We start from the raw sequence: 14,613 nt of genomic DNA, 5'->3' as shown, positions 1-14,613 counted from the left end.
TTTTTTTTTTTGAATGTTATGGACTTAAAGACAGACAAATCTCCTGAAAGACAAATAAGAGGCTGTGGGCCACTGGATGAGCAGACAAGTCACAAAGCTTAAGTGATTTCTGTTATCTGTTTAGACACACAAAAATGCACAAAGTGGTTTGCTGCAGAAGATTTGCTTTAGGAAAACTGAGGATTGAGACTCCTGAGGATCAAGCTGGTGGATTCTGGGGAATGTGGCTGCAGAACTCCTGCCAGGACAGCTCTAGAGGCCAGGTGCCAACAGTAACTTCAGCATTATTCAAATAGAAATTAAGAACATTTCTCTTTAGATTTGTCAGAGGTTTTCAATACTGGGATTTCTGCCATATCAACTAAATTAAATGTTGATAATCCAAAGTGAAAACCAGGAAATCTAAACCAAGGAAATTTGATCATCAGCATTGCAAAAATTGAACCAAAAGCCTTATGCCAAATGCTGCCAGTTAAAGAAATTCAAGAGTTCTTCCCATTCTTGCAAACAGTGTCCAGTTTCATAAAGATGAATTTGTTGTGTAAAGAAAGGGCACAATTTAAATCCTATTGATATGAGCATGTTCAAGGTCTGGAGAGGTGGATTCAAAATGCTATTTAAATGAACTTTTATGGAAAATGACCAGTTAATAATTTCATTTCTACTCTTGAAAAAAAAAATATCAATACCTAAGAAGCAATCTTCAGATTGCAAAGATCCTTCATCTTCATATGAATGTAGGATGGCAATGAACAATCTTTTCTTGAAAAGTCAATATGTTTTATTACAGAAAAATCCTGGCTATTTTCAATGTAGTAAATGAAAGAAACATTAAAATACTTTAAAAAAAATAGACTGGGCAAGATTCAAAGACCTTTGTAGACAATTCACATTTCATATGTTACATGTAAAAAGTGCTCGTAGGAGATACAAATGAGAACAGGTTTTGACATGAATAAACACAGAACCCAACCAAAAGAAATGAGATCCTCCCACAAAAGGAAGATTTAAAGAAACTTCAATTTTTTTATGAAGAAACTTCTCATCTTCATCAAATATCATAATGTGCAAAGCTCCTGCTGGACATTTTGATGTCAGAAATTGGAAGGAATCAAAGTACTGGAGAATGTACCTGTTTTGGTATTTAGGCTCAATCTATCTATGACTTGATCTGCAAAGATACTCTTTTAATATGTTTTCCAAAAAAGACCCACAATCTAACAAATGCAGAAAATCATTATATGGTTCTATGGGTATTGTGCTTTCTGAGGAAAAACCCAATTATTTGACTGTATTTAATGGTGCATTAATTAAATCTGTAATGGAGAAACCAATAATTCCGAGTCAGATCCTACTTGTGTTTCTATTTAGAATTTCCATGCATGATGTCCTTTAGCCATGAACTCAGGATGAAGAATCTTCATCCTATCTCTAGAAAACTGCACATTGCAAAACTCTCCCAGTGAAAACCCCAAAAATATAATGAGAATCTGAGGGAATAATAATAATGTTGAGGGAATAATAATAAACTGAGGGAATAAAATGAGCCTGAGGGAAGCTTTTATTCCATGAGGACAAGGAAAGTGTAGCTGCCCTGTGGTGTTTGGAGGGCTGCTCACCAAAATTCCCACAGAAACTGTCAGCAGGTGCCACTACTGCCCAGTGGAAAGGATAACACACCTTTATTTCGGGATCTGGAAAGGCTGATTTTCCTTTTAGGGGTGTCCATCTCCTGAGATACTCCCTGCTCTGCTCCTGCTGCAGCTGCCACCTCTACAGCCTCAACTGCACTGTCCCTGCTCCTCACATTTTCCATAATTCCATGGGGACTTCTGCCAGCCTCAGCTTTCTCAGTCACATTCTGTGTTTCTGAGGTGTTGGTGCCAAAAAGATCAGCAGGGTCTGTGGAGTTCCCACATTCCACCCAATTCCCAGTGGTACAACAGGCTGGAAGTGGGGCTTCAGTTCCCTGTTTCTCTGGATCTGCATCATCATAGAGCTCTGGGGTGAAGTAAATGCTTTCATCCTCATCCTCATCCACATTTAATGCTGAAGGCTCAGCTCTCCCTGCTGCTGAAGGGAGCTCCCTGCAGGGCTCAGCTGGAAACTGGAGTTTACCAGGATGTCCTTCAGCACCTGGAGCCTCAGCATTTTTAACTGAAAAATGAGTTGTGTCCAAACATGATTCTGGTCCACTTGGTTGATGTTCTGCAATTGATGATGATTGGCATTGATTTAAATGATCAATAATGTCACTAGGCCCTTTCACATGCTCCTGTCTGCTGCTTGCTGTGGCCCTGCAGTTCTTGGCTACAGGAGTTGAAGTCAGTGGTTCAGAGCAGCAATTCTCTCCCACAGTATCAGCATTGGTCCAACCATTCATTTTTTCTGTCTCTATTTTAATTGCTGGAATTTTGGGGGTGCTGTCCATATGTTTCCTTCTCTGTTTTTCATGGTGAGAATGGCTCTCTACATCAACTTCCTGGTCACCTGTGACAAACCACAAAATATAAATGAATTGTATCTGATTTACAGCATGTTTAGCATATCAGAATTACACTGTTTTAGAAGGTTTACAGTGATTTTACAACATTCATTAAAAACAATAATGTTATAACTGTCTTTGCACATGAATTGTCTTAATTAAATGAATATATTAACAAGTACATAAAGGTAGAGTATGACTGGATTTGAAATCTTTCATTATTGTGCTCTTATCTTATTCACCTCTTTCTTGACTGAAATGAAATCAGAACCTTTCCTAAAATTTAGGGATGGATTTTACTTGTGAAGCTGGAACTAGAGGAGATCACATGGAAGGTGTCACACAGCAATGTCTAAACAACAGATGTAGCTTAAACCAGGGCTCAACTTGCAGTAATGCTAACCTTGATGTGTTTCAAATATATTTTAAATTATCTTCATAGTGTCCAATGGAAAAAGAAATTAAAAGGAAAACATTTTGATTGTACTATAAACTTATCAAAGATTATTCTTTTAACACAACCAGATGGAACGAGAATTAATTTCAGTCTGTTGAGCACAGCTCCTCCACATTTGTGAATAATTATAATTTTCCACTATAGCACTTCTGTAATTTTAAAAAACATTTGTTCCTTCCAAAAAAGATGCAACTCCACATTTGTAATTGCCAGTGGAAATGAACATACTTTGTTTCACTGCTGCCATGCTGTCACTTGGCTGATCCCATGCTGTGGGATGAACTGAGCTGATGGCTGCAGTAAAATGAACTGAGCCCAAATTTTCCTCCTGACTTGTAGCAGGAACATCTGGGGACAGAGGAACGGTGGCCTCTTGTTGAGAGCCTTGTGAGAGGTCCCTGGAATGTGCAGGGAATTCAGTGCTGTGCTCTGAGGAGGGATCCCCACCCCTCTGGTTCCTGAGGGCGAAGGCGTGCAGGGATTCCAGAGCGCTGCCGAAACTGCCGTGGTGCTGGATCCGCTGCCGGATCCACTTGGACAATCCTGGGGGAAAAGAAATATCTTACTGCATAAAAACAGCATCCCTATCAGGTATTTCACATCACTAAACAGCACTTAAGAGTGCAAGTATTCCTGTGTATGTATAGTCTCAAAGATTTCAAGAATTTGCTCATGAAGCAACAACAATTCCTCCTTTCCAGGGTTGGCAACTTGATTTATTCAATGGCAGTATTCTGATAGGCAAACTAAAAATATCCTTCTTTTTCTATGAAAAGCCTTTCTCCTTTTCACTACTCATCTTTTTAGGTTCAAACTGCTGCCTTGCATAAACATCATTATATTTCTTAGATGCCTGGGTGTTCATTCTGCTTGTTATCATGAATTATTTAACAGCAGTTTGCACAGAGTGCAGCTATTTATTGTTATTAACAAGATTGATAAAAATTTGAATATAATGAAACTCTTTACAACCTTGTGTCAGATTAAGTAACAGTAACTCAGAAAGAATCACAACTGTTCTACAACTACAGGTTTTACTATAACCTCCTATCAAAATAATATTTCAAATTCTTCAATATCAGATGTCTTGAGCATAACAGCTTTTTACATGATATTGGAACACACAGAGGTCAAGTAAAAACTGACTGCATCGATTTTAGAAAGTATTTTTGAATCCATTTCACTATTCTTTGAATATTAATTTTTCAAAAAACCAAAACCCCAAACCCACAACAACAGAGAACTTCACTCTTCTGTGAAGTTTTACTTTTCAGAGAAAGAAATTTTACCAAGTCTTGAATATATGGATTATTTGTGCTCCTGTATGAATTTCCTGTGTTTACTTCAATAATTTCGATGTGTTTTTAGTACAAGCCCCTCAGAGAAGGAGCTGGACTCAACTGCAGCAGCTGAGCTCCACCTGCTGACCAAGCCCAGCATGGGCTTGTGAGCTCAGCTCTGCCCAGCAAAAAGGGCAGGAACAAAGGTAAAAACACATTCCTTAGCAGTTTATTTTCCAATTTTTATGTTTTTAAAGGTTGTGCACATAATCTGTTTTATTTCATCTGCATTTATTTCTACCCAGTATAAAACTAAAAACAGAAAGCCCTTGTATATTGAATATTCAGCAGTTCCATTTCCATTCCATGGCTGTGGAACATTCTGACCCTTCCTACTCACCTGTATTTGTACAACCACATTTCTGTAATTCAGAGTTTTCAGTATTTTTCAGCATTAGGAAGTTTCCCCAAAAGATTTTTACCTCTTACCAGTTATGTATTTATTTGGGTTATTCCTGAAGCGGTCGTCAACTAAAATTAGAGCCCCCCAGTCATTCCTGTGCCTTATACACCTAAAAGTGAGGGGGGAAAAAAGAGTGTTTATGTAATTAGAGGGCATCCAGCAAAAATCTGTGGGAATTAGAAAACAGGGATTGCTCAGGGTCAGTTGGAATATGGAAAATGATATAAGTCCTCTTTTACTGCATGCACCAAAAATTGTTATGGATGTCACAGAAGCTTCATTTTCCTTCAGCTGTTGAATTTACATGAAAACAGCTCAATGAAAAATGAAATACACAAATACTCAACAGCCAATCAAACCACATCATGGGTTTTCCACTCTTAACTGGGCAGTGTAAATATTATAGAGCTTCCTGCCAGCTTGCTGGAATATTCTGGTTTTATCAAAATCCTTCCCCACATCTCAGGTTAACAAAGGCTTTGGCTCATGGTTTTATAAGGCTTTGGCTCATGGTTTTATAAGGAATTTGTACCTTTATGTTAGAATGGAAGCTTGTTTTCTCCATTTAAGTTTAGACCATCCAAATGACAAATTAAACAATAAGTAATTGTCACTAGAACTTAAGTTCAAGCTGATTTCACAGTTATTATTTCTCTATTGGTATTCCACAACTGAGTTTTCTTAACCTATTTCAATTAATGCTCTTCTATTCCAAAGAGATATTTAAGAAATCAGGCATGTAACAACAAAAATACACAATGAGAATTCTTAATATTACAATTTCTCTCAATTTTCTCTCTAGGCCTTCATTTATGTCATCACATTTGCATTAGACTAATTCAAATAAGAACAGTTTTCCAGGCAATGTTTCTGTGGCTCTGTATCCATGACAGATGCACAACACCTATGATAGATGTGGATGGCAGCTCTAATCTTTATTTATATGATTAATTTTGTTGAAGGAGGATGAATTAATTCTACCCTGTTAAAAACATTTGAGGGATTTTTTCCATCTAGGAAAGGGAAGCTATACCACTTCTTCTAAATCTGGGAAGAGATCAGTGAGCACAATAATTGAATTGACCTTTTGCAAAGGTCTGAAAAACCCCACTGCTATTTCTCCCTTTCAAAAATACTTGTAGGCTAAACATCCAACAATTGTTCTGAGCCCACTGAGAGTGTGAACAATTAGTGCATTGGAAAAGTCCTAAGGATCTTCATTTGCTTTACAGCTCAAGAACCATTTGCTTCTGCTTGTGCTTTTTTTTTCCCCCTCCTGTATATCTGGACTACGAGCAATAAAACTTCAACTAAATTGAAGTGGGTTCTGAATGCAAAACAGAACCTCTGAATTATAACAATGCTCAAGTGCACAACAGGCTGAAATGCAGAGAGTTGCCAGCACAGAGCACCTCAAGAGACAAAATTTGCAATATGAGAGGTTTGGCCTTACTTACCCCTTTGTCCTAAAAGTGGGGAATAAATCCTTAAAGATCTCCCTAAAAAAGTTCTGCAAAATTATATAGTTTTAGTTGTGTTTATCTCACCTTCCCAGGGCTTGGTTGAGAGCTCTGTAAGCTTGAATTTCATACCACTGACTCCCTGATAAAAGGCCTCTTGTACTTTTGTGCTGGTCATTGTATTTCCTCTTTAATTCAACCTAAGAAAGAAACCAGAAAATATTTGGTTTATTAATGTTGTTGAAAAGGAGATATTCTAAAAGGGGAAAACAAGCAAACATTGATTAAATGAAAGAATATATAAATTGTGCTTCAGTGTTTCAACTCTGTATTTTGTACACTAACCAATCCTGGCTTCTAAAACTGCCCTGAGCTGTGATCTGTTCCAATAATTTAAATGTATTGACATGAGCACCACACACTCATCCAAATCTCTCCCAGTAAGAGAAGGATAAACTGTTCAGACAGGTGTAAAAACCCCAAACCAGGTACAGGTAGGACTCCAAACCCCAGATTTACTGGCTCTTCCAGAAGGAAATGCCCCACTGGAGCTCTCCACCCTTCCCTTTATCACAAAACCCACTTCAGAGCTGGGACCAGACCCTGCTTTTTTCCCAATGAGAGTTAAGCAAATCCAACTTTTCTTCCTCTACAGAAGCTGCAAAAGAGCTTTAGAGACAGAGGGGCCTCTCACAAGGACCAGGAGTCAGCAACACCAAGCAAAATTCCCAGCTTGGCATCACCTCCTGACATTTGGAAATGTTTCACTGGAGAGCATGGGGACATCAGGCAGGGAAAAACACATCCCCTTTCTGAAAAAAACATCCCTGATGCTTCAAAATCTGGAATGAACTGCCCAAGAAATGCCCTGCCTCCCCTTCCCAACCACATGGACAACCACACACAATGCCTGAATTGGAACAATTTGCATTAGAACATTATTTATAACGAAAGGATTTATTATTACTATTCAGTTAGGAGAACTGAATTTCTTTTTTTTAAACAAGCATAAAACTACACCAAAAAGAGTCTTTTTGTTGCTCTTTTGTACAGTATTAACCTTTCTAAACTGACAAGTGAAAGGACACGCTTCAGGAGAGAAAACAGCAGACTTCTAACCTCTTCTGACAGGTAACTTTCAAGTTGCATTTGGATAAGAAATTTTATTTTATGTACTTATGCCCTTTAAATTGCCTGTCAAATTTACAAATTCAATCTTTACAGCCAGAAAGTAAATTCAGTTTGATTTCACAGATTTAATATTTGTTCCAGTCACTCAGAATTTACTGACTGGCATGTGAGGTTTCCTTTGTTATTTTCCAAACAGAAGTTGATTTCTTCTGAATGGTTTATGAACATTAAACCGTTCCTTGAAAAGGAACTTGGCTTTATCTGTGCATTTCTACAAACTGAAATCCTACCTGGAGAAAGAAAAGGGTACTGCTCACCTTTGGAAATGAGGAATGATGTTGGAAAAGTTCACTGAAGCCTTTAAAACATAACCATTGACAATATACTCCTGTGTGTGTTAGTTATGCACTTGTCTTCTAGTCCTGCTCAGTTTTATAACAATTTACTGTTTGAAGAATTTTGTTATCAGTGAGAATTTTTGTTATCAGTGATTATTTGGAACAAATGGAGGTTTACCAGTCCCTTACTTTGCCAGCAGACTGTGCAAACAGTGTTACAACAACTAGTCCTGTGTCTTATGCTGAAAAATGACATTATTTTTAAATATGTGCATAAACTCACTGAAGTAGCAGTAAAATGCAAACCAGTCAGACTATCTAAATAAAATACATTACTTCCACATTCTTCTAACACGTCAGTGTTATCAAGTCTATTGCTTGTATGCAAAGCACCAATGACATTTCATTGCTCAAATCACATAAACCCCATTTTTTAATATAAAACCCCATGAGTTTGGTGGGGTTTTTAACCCCAATCCCTTGCTCTAAATGTGTAACATATCTCTAAAACTTCCTGATATTAATTTTAAGAGGGTTACCAGAAAATAACCATTCTGTTTTCTCCCTGCAGTGTTCCTGCCTCAGCAGAGATGATGCCAAGCCGCATTGCTGCGAGTTCAGTTTGCAGGGGGAGGCTGCTGCAGGTAAAAGGCCAGGGCCTGTCATTTTAATGCAATCAGAATCTATTTCATTGTGGAACTGCTGCGTTCCCCCCCATCAATTCCACGCCAGATTCAAGCTGACATGTTACATATGTGAAAAAGCCAGTGCCTCCTGCTAGCAAATATCCACAATGTGCAGGAAAGCACAGGCTAGAAGGGATTAGTTAAAATGTCAAAAGACAGCCTTTTACTTTTACCTGTTCATCCTTAAAAACATCCTCCTAGCTCTGGGGCAGGATTTGCAGACAAAGAGCTGCACAAGGCCCCTGGCAAGCTCTGCCATCCTGTAGCTGTCACCCAGATTAGGCTTTGATCAGTCTGGGAGGTCACGGGCACAGCCACGTTCACTCAAATCTCCCCACATTCCACCTGCAAACCTCTCCTGCTTTTAATGCTTAATTAGTTCGACATCTTTCACTCTGCAATATTAACTGGGAAACAGCAGCGAAAAAAGAGAAATGCCATGAACAATTTCTTTTTTTTTTTTTTTTAAAAGGCTTGGAAAGATACTTGGAGGCAGTTTGTGCTACAACTCAAGTGTATTTTTCAAACAGAATTAGCAATAGAGGTTTTTCTCCAATGACAACAACATTAAATGACATTTGTTACATGAGATTTTAAAGTTAGTTACCTGTGGTGATATTCCTTCACGTGAAGAAACTCAAGACTTATTCAGGATATAAACTGATTTATACTGTGGTGACCATGGATTATAGGAGTTAGTTCACGGCACAGAGCTGAGAACAGGAACTAAAAAAACTACAGCTTGGTTTTGACCCCCAAAATAATCTGCAAATTCACACACAGAACCTGCAGCCTTTTAGCAGCATACCAGGCTGAACCAGGTTTATTCAGAATGAACAAACAGTATTTAACACCAAGGTATACAAATATCAATCTATTATGGACTAATTATTTCTAAAGAAAAATCAGTCAGAATACATTTAAACTGATTTATCACTGCCAGTACCATGACACAAAGGTAGAATGGGCTAAGCCCATTTGTTTATTTTGGGCAATTTAAATCAGCACATTGACACATGAACTGTGTTTGGTTTTACTTCATTGGCAAAGTGTTGAGGAGTATTTTTAATGCATTACTTCACTGAACCAAATGCAAACTTTGCTTTTTAAGAACAAATACAAGTAACAGTTTAGAATCTTTTAACAAGTCAGGCCTGTTGTTTGATAGATATCACCTCACAAACATCTCCAACTGCCTCCTATTTGTTCTGGTAGGTTAAGGGAAGAGAAAGCAGCTGGAAAAGGCCAATAAAGCTGGGCCTGTGTCACTGCAGGGACAGGTGGAGGTGGCACATCCACACTTGGATCAGCTCGTGCCCTTCCCTCCCCAACACCCTCCTCTGTGGAAAGAAAAACCAGAAAAGGGATTGAAATGTTTTCTGCCATTCCACTAACTTGTTTCTCTGGTTTTATGAGGGGAAAAATAGTAATGAAAACAAAGACCATTGCTCACATCATCCAAAAAATTTTTTTACAGACACATTCATGTTTAACATCTACTAATTCCCCATGTCTTAAAAACAAACAAGCAGAAAAAGTACCAGGTGGTCACTCCCCGCTTCCATCCCCAAAAAGACATAAAAATGTTTTTAAAGCAAATCTCCCGTCCTAAAAATCTCATGTGTCCACTTAGAGTCTCTCATCCACCTGAAATAGCAATAATTAGAATTTTTCAGGAACACGCTTGCCATCTACTTTCCTCCTGATGAATGCCAAGGAACCATAAAAGTTTGTGAGCGCAGGAAAGTTAAGACATGAAAACCCATTTCTTTTCTTTTACATCTGAAAATTCTTAAATAGAAGCAGCATTGAACAGTGCAGCATTTCACTCACTTCAAAAGCAGTAACAAGGGCTGGGAGGTTTAAGACAAATAATGTACATGTAAAGTGTAAAATAATGCACTGGGTGAGTCACAGAACAAGCTTCAAACATCCTCACCCCTCACAGACCCACTCAAAGCCGTGTCTAAACACAGTATTTCCATTTATTAGCCCACAGGAAAAAGATATTATGGCAGGATTTTATCTTTAAATGTTCCAAGCATTCCAAGTGCAGTGTTAATACATAAATAATATGGAATAAGAAAATGCTTATTAGCTGAATTTTACCAAACTAGATTCTGTTGATTACAATAATTTATTAATGTAACTCTAATGAATTCATATGACTGAATAAGGTGACTAGACACCAATATAACACTTTTATTTTCACACATAAATACTGCATTTCCTTATAAAAAGGAACAACCCCCTCCAAACTGCGAATGAGACATGATCAATATTTGTACTGCTCAATTATCATCAGGATGCTGTTACACAGAAATTGCTCAGGTGACCTTTTCTGCCTGAAAATTTTTATGTGCACTTATCAAAATTGCCTTCCTTGGATAACACTGAATTAAAAAAGGAAGCAATCCAGATCTCACACTTGCTCTGTCTCACAGAGGACATAGAAAGATATAGGGATTGAACAGCACAATGTGAATGGAGATATAATCAAAACTAGAGAGTTACTGAGATAGAAAAAATGGCACAAAAGTGGCAAATAAACCACTGAAGGAAAAACACTGCTGGCTTGTTTCCCTATGACCCAAAAGCTTAAATATGAGATATGGCTTCAAGGTAAAGACAAATAAGCCAAAGTGCCACCTCCAGGGCAGCCAAGCAGCACCTCCTGCTTTGTGCAGAGCTCAATTCCTCTCATCCTGAACTCACCAGGTATCTCATGGCCAAATCCCTCCCAGTATTCCCAGTCTGAGAGAGATGGGGAGCTTATGGAATGTTGCAAGCACTGAACACTTTCAGTATTGTCAGCCCACCCTGTGGTATGCCCAGAGCTCATGGCACATTCACCCCAAGCCCATTGACTCATCTCAGCCTCGCAGGCTTCTGGCCACTGCCAACAAGTGACTTGATTAAAACTAATGCAACCAAAAGTCTGCTCTGAAGAGAAAATTCAATCCATTTCCAGTGCAGCAGAAGTGAAAGAAATCCAGGAGGTTCCCTTGAGGTCCCAGAGCAGCAGCCGAGGGGAGTGTGAGTGTCACTCATCCCCACAGTGAGAGCTTCACTCTCAGAGCTTCTGACAGCACAGCACGAACCTAAAGGTCACCACTGCTTGCTAAGAACAAGAAAATCACTTGGAAATTTTATGGATCGGAAAAGTGAACTGTTAAAAGTTTTGATTTGCTGGATTATTTCACTTTGGGATATATTCAGGGCTGGTTTTGTGACCTGGGCTAACATAGTGACACTGGCCTGGCACCAGGAGGACAGGAATGCCAAAACTCCATCCTCCTGTCTCACCTGTCACGCTGAACTCCCAAGTTCCCATTCCCAGCCACTGGAATTCTGTGTTCCACACGACCTTACAGCTGCTCCCACAAATTCAGCTGCTCAAATTTTGTTTTCTTAATTAACACCATTGATGTTGGATGCAAGAAGGGTGTGGATGGCTTGGATTGTTTCTGATCATTGTTATTTGTGGAAAAGCTGAAGTAAAAGGCTTTTGGGGTATCTCAGTGCTACCACAGCACCTGTGAAAGTTCCAGAAATGGTTTTCTGCTCCCCACTTTCTATTTGGAATTTTGCCCTCACGAGACTAGAATAAAGAAGAAATTAAAAGTCTTCTATTCCTAAAAGATTTTTAACTTCACAGGGAATTTTCTACTAAATACAACACAACAATGACCTCCCCATAAAATGTCATTTTCTCTACTGGTTTTGCCCTTATTTCTTTATTAATAAGTGAAAAAATATTTTTAAGTGATGTAAAGGCAAGATGAAATTAATACAATGCAAAGGATGTTTCCCAACTCTGGTTAAGCATTATAATTTCAATTAAATTAAATGTTAAAATAACAATACTTTACTTAGAAATCTTGCTTTTCCTAGAATATGGTAAATAAGAAATGAATTTTTTCAGCAATCACTTACATAGCACAAGATTCTTTCTCCTTTCAAGGGACACAAAACATATAGGCTTAAAAACTGCCACAAGGACCAGAAATTCAATATTGAAACACATCATTATTCTGAGATGATAGAAATATCTCAGTTTGCTGAATTAGGAAAAGAAGAAACTTCAGCCAAAGAACTGCAAAATTTTTGTATCATTAAGTTACATAAAGCCCAGAAAATTGTAATTGAAGTGATGATTTCCTTTGTGCTACAAGTCATGATACTGGAAACAATAAATGAAATATTCCCCCTATGGCAGCTACGGGAAATAATTCCCATTAAAGGCAAACTTGAGCAATGCCCCTGCTCAGAGCTCGCAGCCTTATCGAGTTTATTTGCCTTGCACATCTGCTGATGTGAAAGAGTTTTGACTTTTTGTATTTTCTGCTGTATTTTGGTCAAGTTCTGCTGGCTGTTCCATGATTAATTCACTCTTCTGTAGCAGGATCAAGAGCATCTGGAGAGGTGGAAGTGCAGAAATGCTCTCTGGGCAGGGGAGCTCAGTGCCTGCACTTCAGAGCTGCCCATTATCAACATTTTGGAGTGAGCTCTTTATTTTCAGCTCCCCAAGGTAAGAACAGTAAATTATTACTTGAACTAAACAAGTCACACTTGGCTCCAAAATCAGATTTTCCTACCTCTACTTTCAGGTCCCAGAGGCAGGCAGAGGAAATCCTGGTCACAGCCAAAGAAGTCGTTTTTGGCTCTGAAATAAATTTTCCTGCTTTACTCGAGCCAAACTCTACCATTGAGAGCACCAGAGCTTTGAGCAATCCTTGAACATTTCTTTTATATTATTTTGTTTTAGCAACCTGATTCTTCAGCAATATGAAACCCTTTGCAATAACACAGAATTAGGGGGTTGGCCTCTTTCTTCAATCAGTTTTGTTTATAATCAGGTTCTACTTCTGAGCCTGAATCATTTCTTTCTCCTTAACCCTGACAAAGTTTTTTAGACTCTTCTCTTTGTAAAAAGTAGTGAACCTAAGATACAATATGCCTAAAAATGTTAAAGTGAAACTAAATTATTCTCTTTGAAGCCTCCACAGAAAACCCTGTAACTTATAAAAGCACACAGTTACTTTAGTAATTCAAATGTTTGCCATTTAATACCAGGATTTGTGGCATATATTTAGCACAAACATATGGAAAAACTAAAATTGGATATTATTCATCATTCTTGACAATGAGTTTCTTGCCCAAGATTGATGTCTGGATCCAAAATGCTACACTTCAAAATATCTAAGAGAAGTTAATTAACAGTATGTTAGCATCAGATAACACATATGTGGGATTATCCATCTCTTGCTGCCACGTTATTTATGTTCTTTAATATTACAGCTCAATCAAGTTACAAATCATAAAACATATTTAGAAAGCAGGTTGATCACAGACAAGTCATATTAGTGGAGATGAGCCAACATCAAACTGCCAACATAAAATATTGCTCTCCCAAGGACCAATTCCACAATTCCTGCTGGTTGTGCTCAGTCCTGGGAGTATTAAAGGGATTACTCACACAAGTAAAAGCTCTGTGCAGGAGTAAGGGGTTATGGAATTGAGGCTTAAGAGGACGTTTATTAACCCAAAACACAGACATTCAAGTGTTTTTTCATGTAGAAGCCAAGCACTTTTTAGTGATTTAAACCAATCCCAGAAGCATATAATTCATGGCTATTCCAAGGGAATTATTAATCACTTGCATTTCCTATTTTTAAAGGAATGTCATTATTAATCATCTTATCAGTTTCCTCCTCTGGTACCTCTACTAAGCACCTATTGCTGTGTGAGAGCCACAGAAGCACAATTTTCTCAGTCCAACCTGCCCTGTGTCACTGTGGTTTGAATTTTATGTCTGCTGAAAACTCAAGGTCCTCCCCAGAAGCTCCAGGTTTCACCCAGTTTTCTGCTTCACCTACAAAATCCAAACAAACTCCAACCGTAGAACTACATCACCACAGCTAATGTTGTAACTATTCTCTAAACTTTAACTGTTTCATTTGGGAATTCCAATTCCTTTCCTGAGCTGAAAAAGTTACTTATCTTCCAAATTTCTTTTATATTTCTACAAAAGCACTAATAACCATCTTCAGAGTGACCCTCCTTCACTTTATCCTTCTTGCTCAAAAAAATGAGCATTTATCCAGAATTTTTGGGGATCTGATAAACCTAAAGCCTTGAGCAAAATAAAACCCTGGCCAACACAAAGATATTTAAAATAAAAGCCATTTCCTCCAGCATCCTGCAAGGAGCTCTGCCAGGCAGCAGCTCTGCCAAGCTCATGCTGAGAGACTGGTGCCTGCCCTTCTCTCATCCAGAATTGATCACTGCAGAGCTTTGGGCATTCCCATCT

General features: G+C 38.3%; 1 protein-coding gene across 4 annotated transcripts in view; it reads right to left on the bottom strand.

The window, feature by feature from the left end:
• Positions 1 to 758: 758 nt before the first annotated feature.
• BRIP1 (BRCA1 interacting protein C-terminal helicase 1) overlaps positions 759 to 14,613 on the bottom strand; it is a 47,756-nt gene continuing 33,901 nt past the window's right edge. For 3 of the 4 annotated variants that reach the window (XM_019008636.2, XM_033518912.1, XM_033518913.1), the window contains 4 exons: positions 6,233 to 6,345; positions 4,712 to 4,794; positions 3,171 to 3,485; positions 759 to 2,490 (listed from right to left, as the gene is read on the bottom strand). In XM_019008636.2, coding sequence (XP_018864181.1) covers positions 1,640 to 2,490; positions 3,171 to 3,485; positions 4,712 to 4,794; positions 6,233 to 6,345 — 1,362 coding nt within the window. In that variant the 3' untranslated portion in view covers positions 759 to 1,639. Of the gene's footprint in view, positions 2,491 to 3,170; positions 3,486 to 4,704; positions 4,795 to 6,232; positions 6,346 to 14,613 lie in introns of all 4 variants that reach the window. The other variant, XR_004499850.1, reaches the window with a different exon arrangement.

The sequence above is a fragment of the Parus major genome, chromosome 19, assembly GCF_001522545.3.
Source record: "Parus major isolate Abel chromosome 19, Parus_major1.1, whole genome shotgun sequence".
In the NCBI taxonomy this organism is placed as follows: domain Eukaryota; kingdom Metazoa; phylum Chordata; class Aves; order Passeriformes; family Paridae; genus Parus; species Parus major.
The sequence above is the reverse complement of the archived record's forward strand: the minus strand, read 5'-3'. Positions and strand labels throughout refer to the sequence as shown.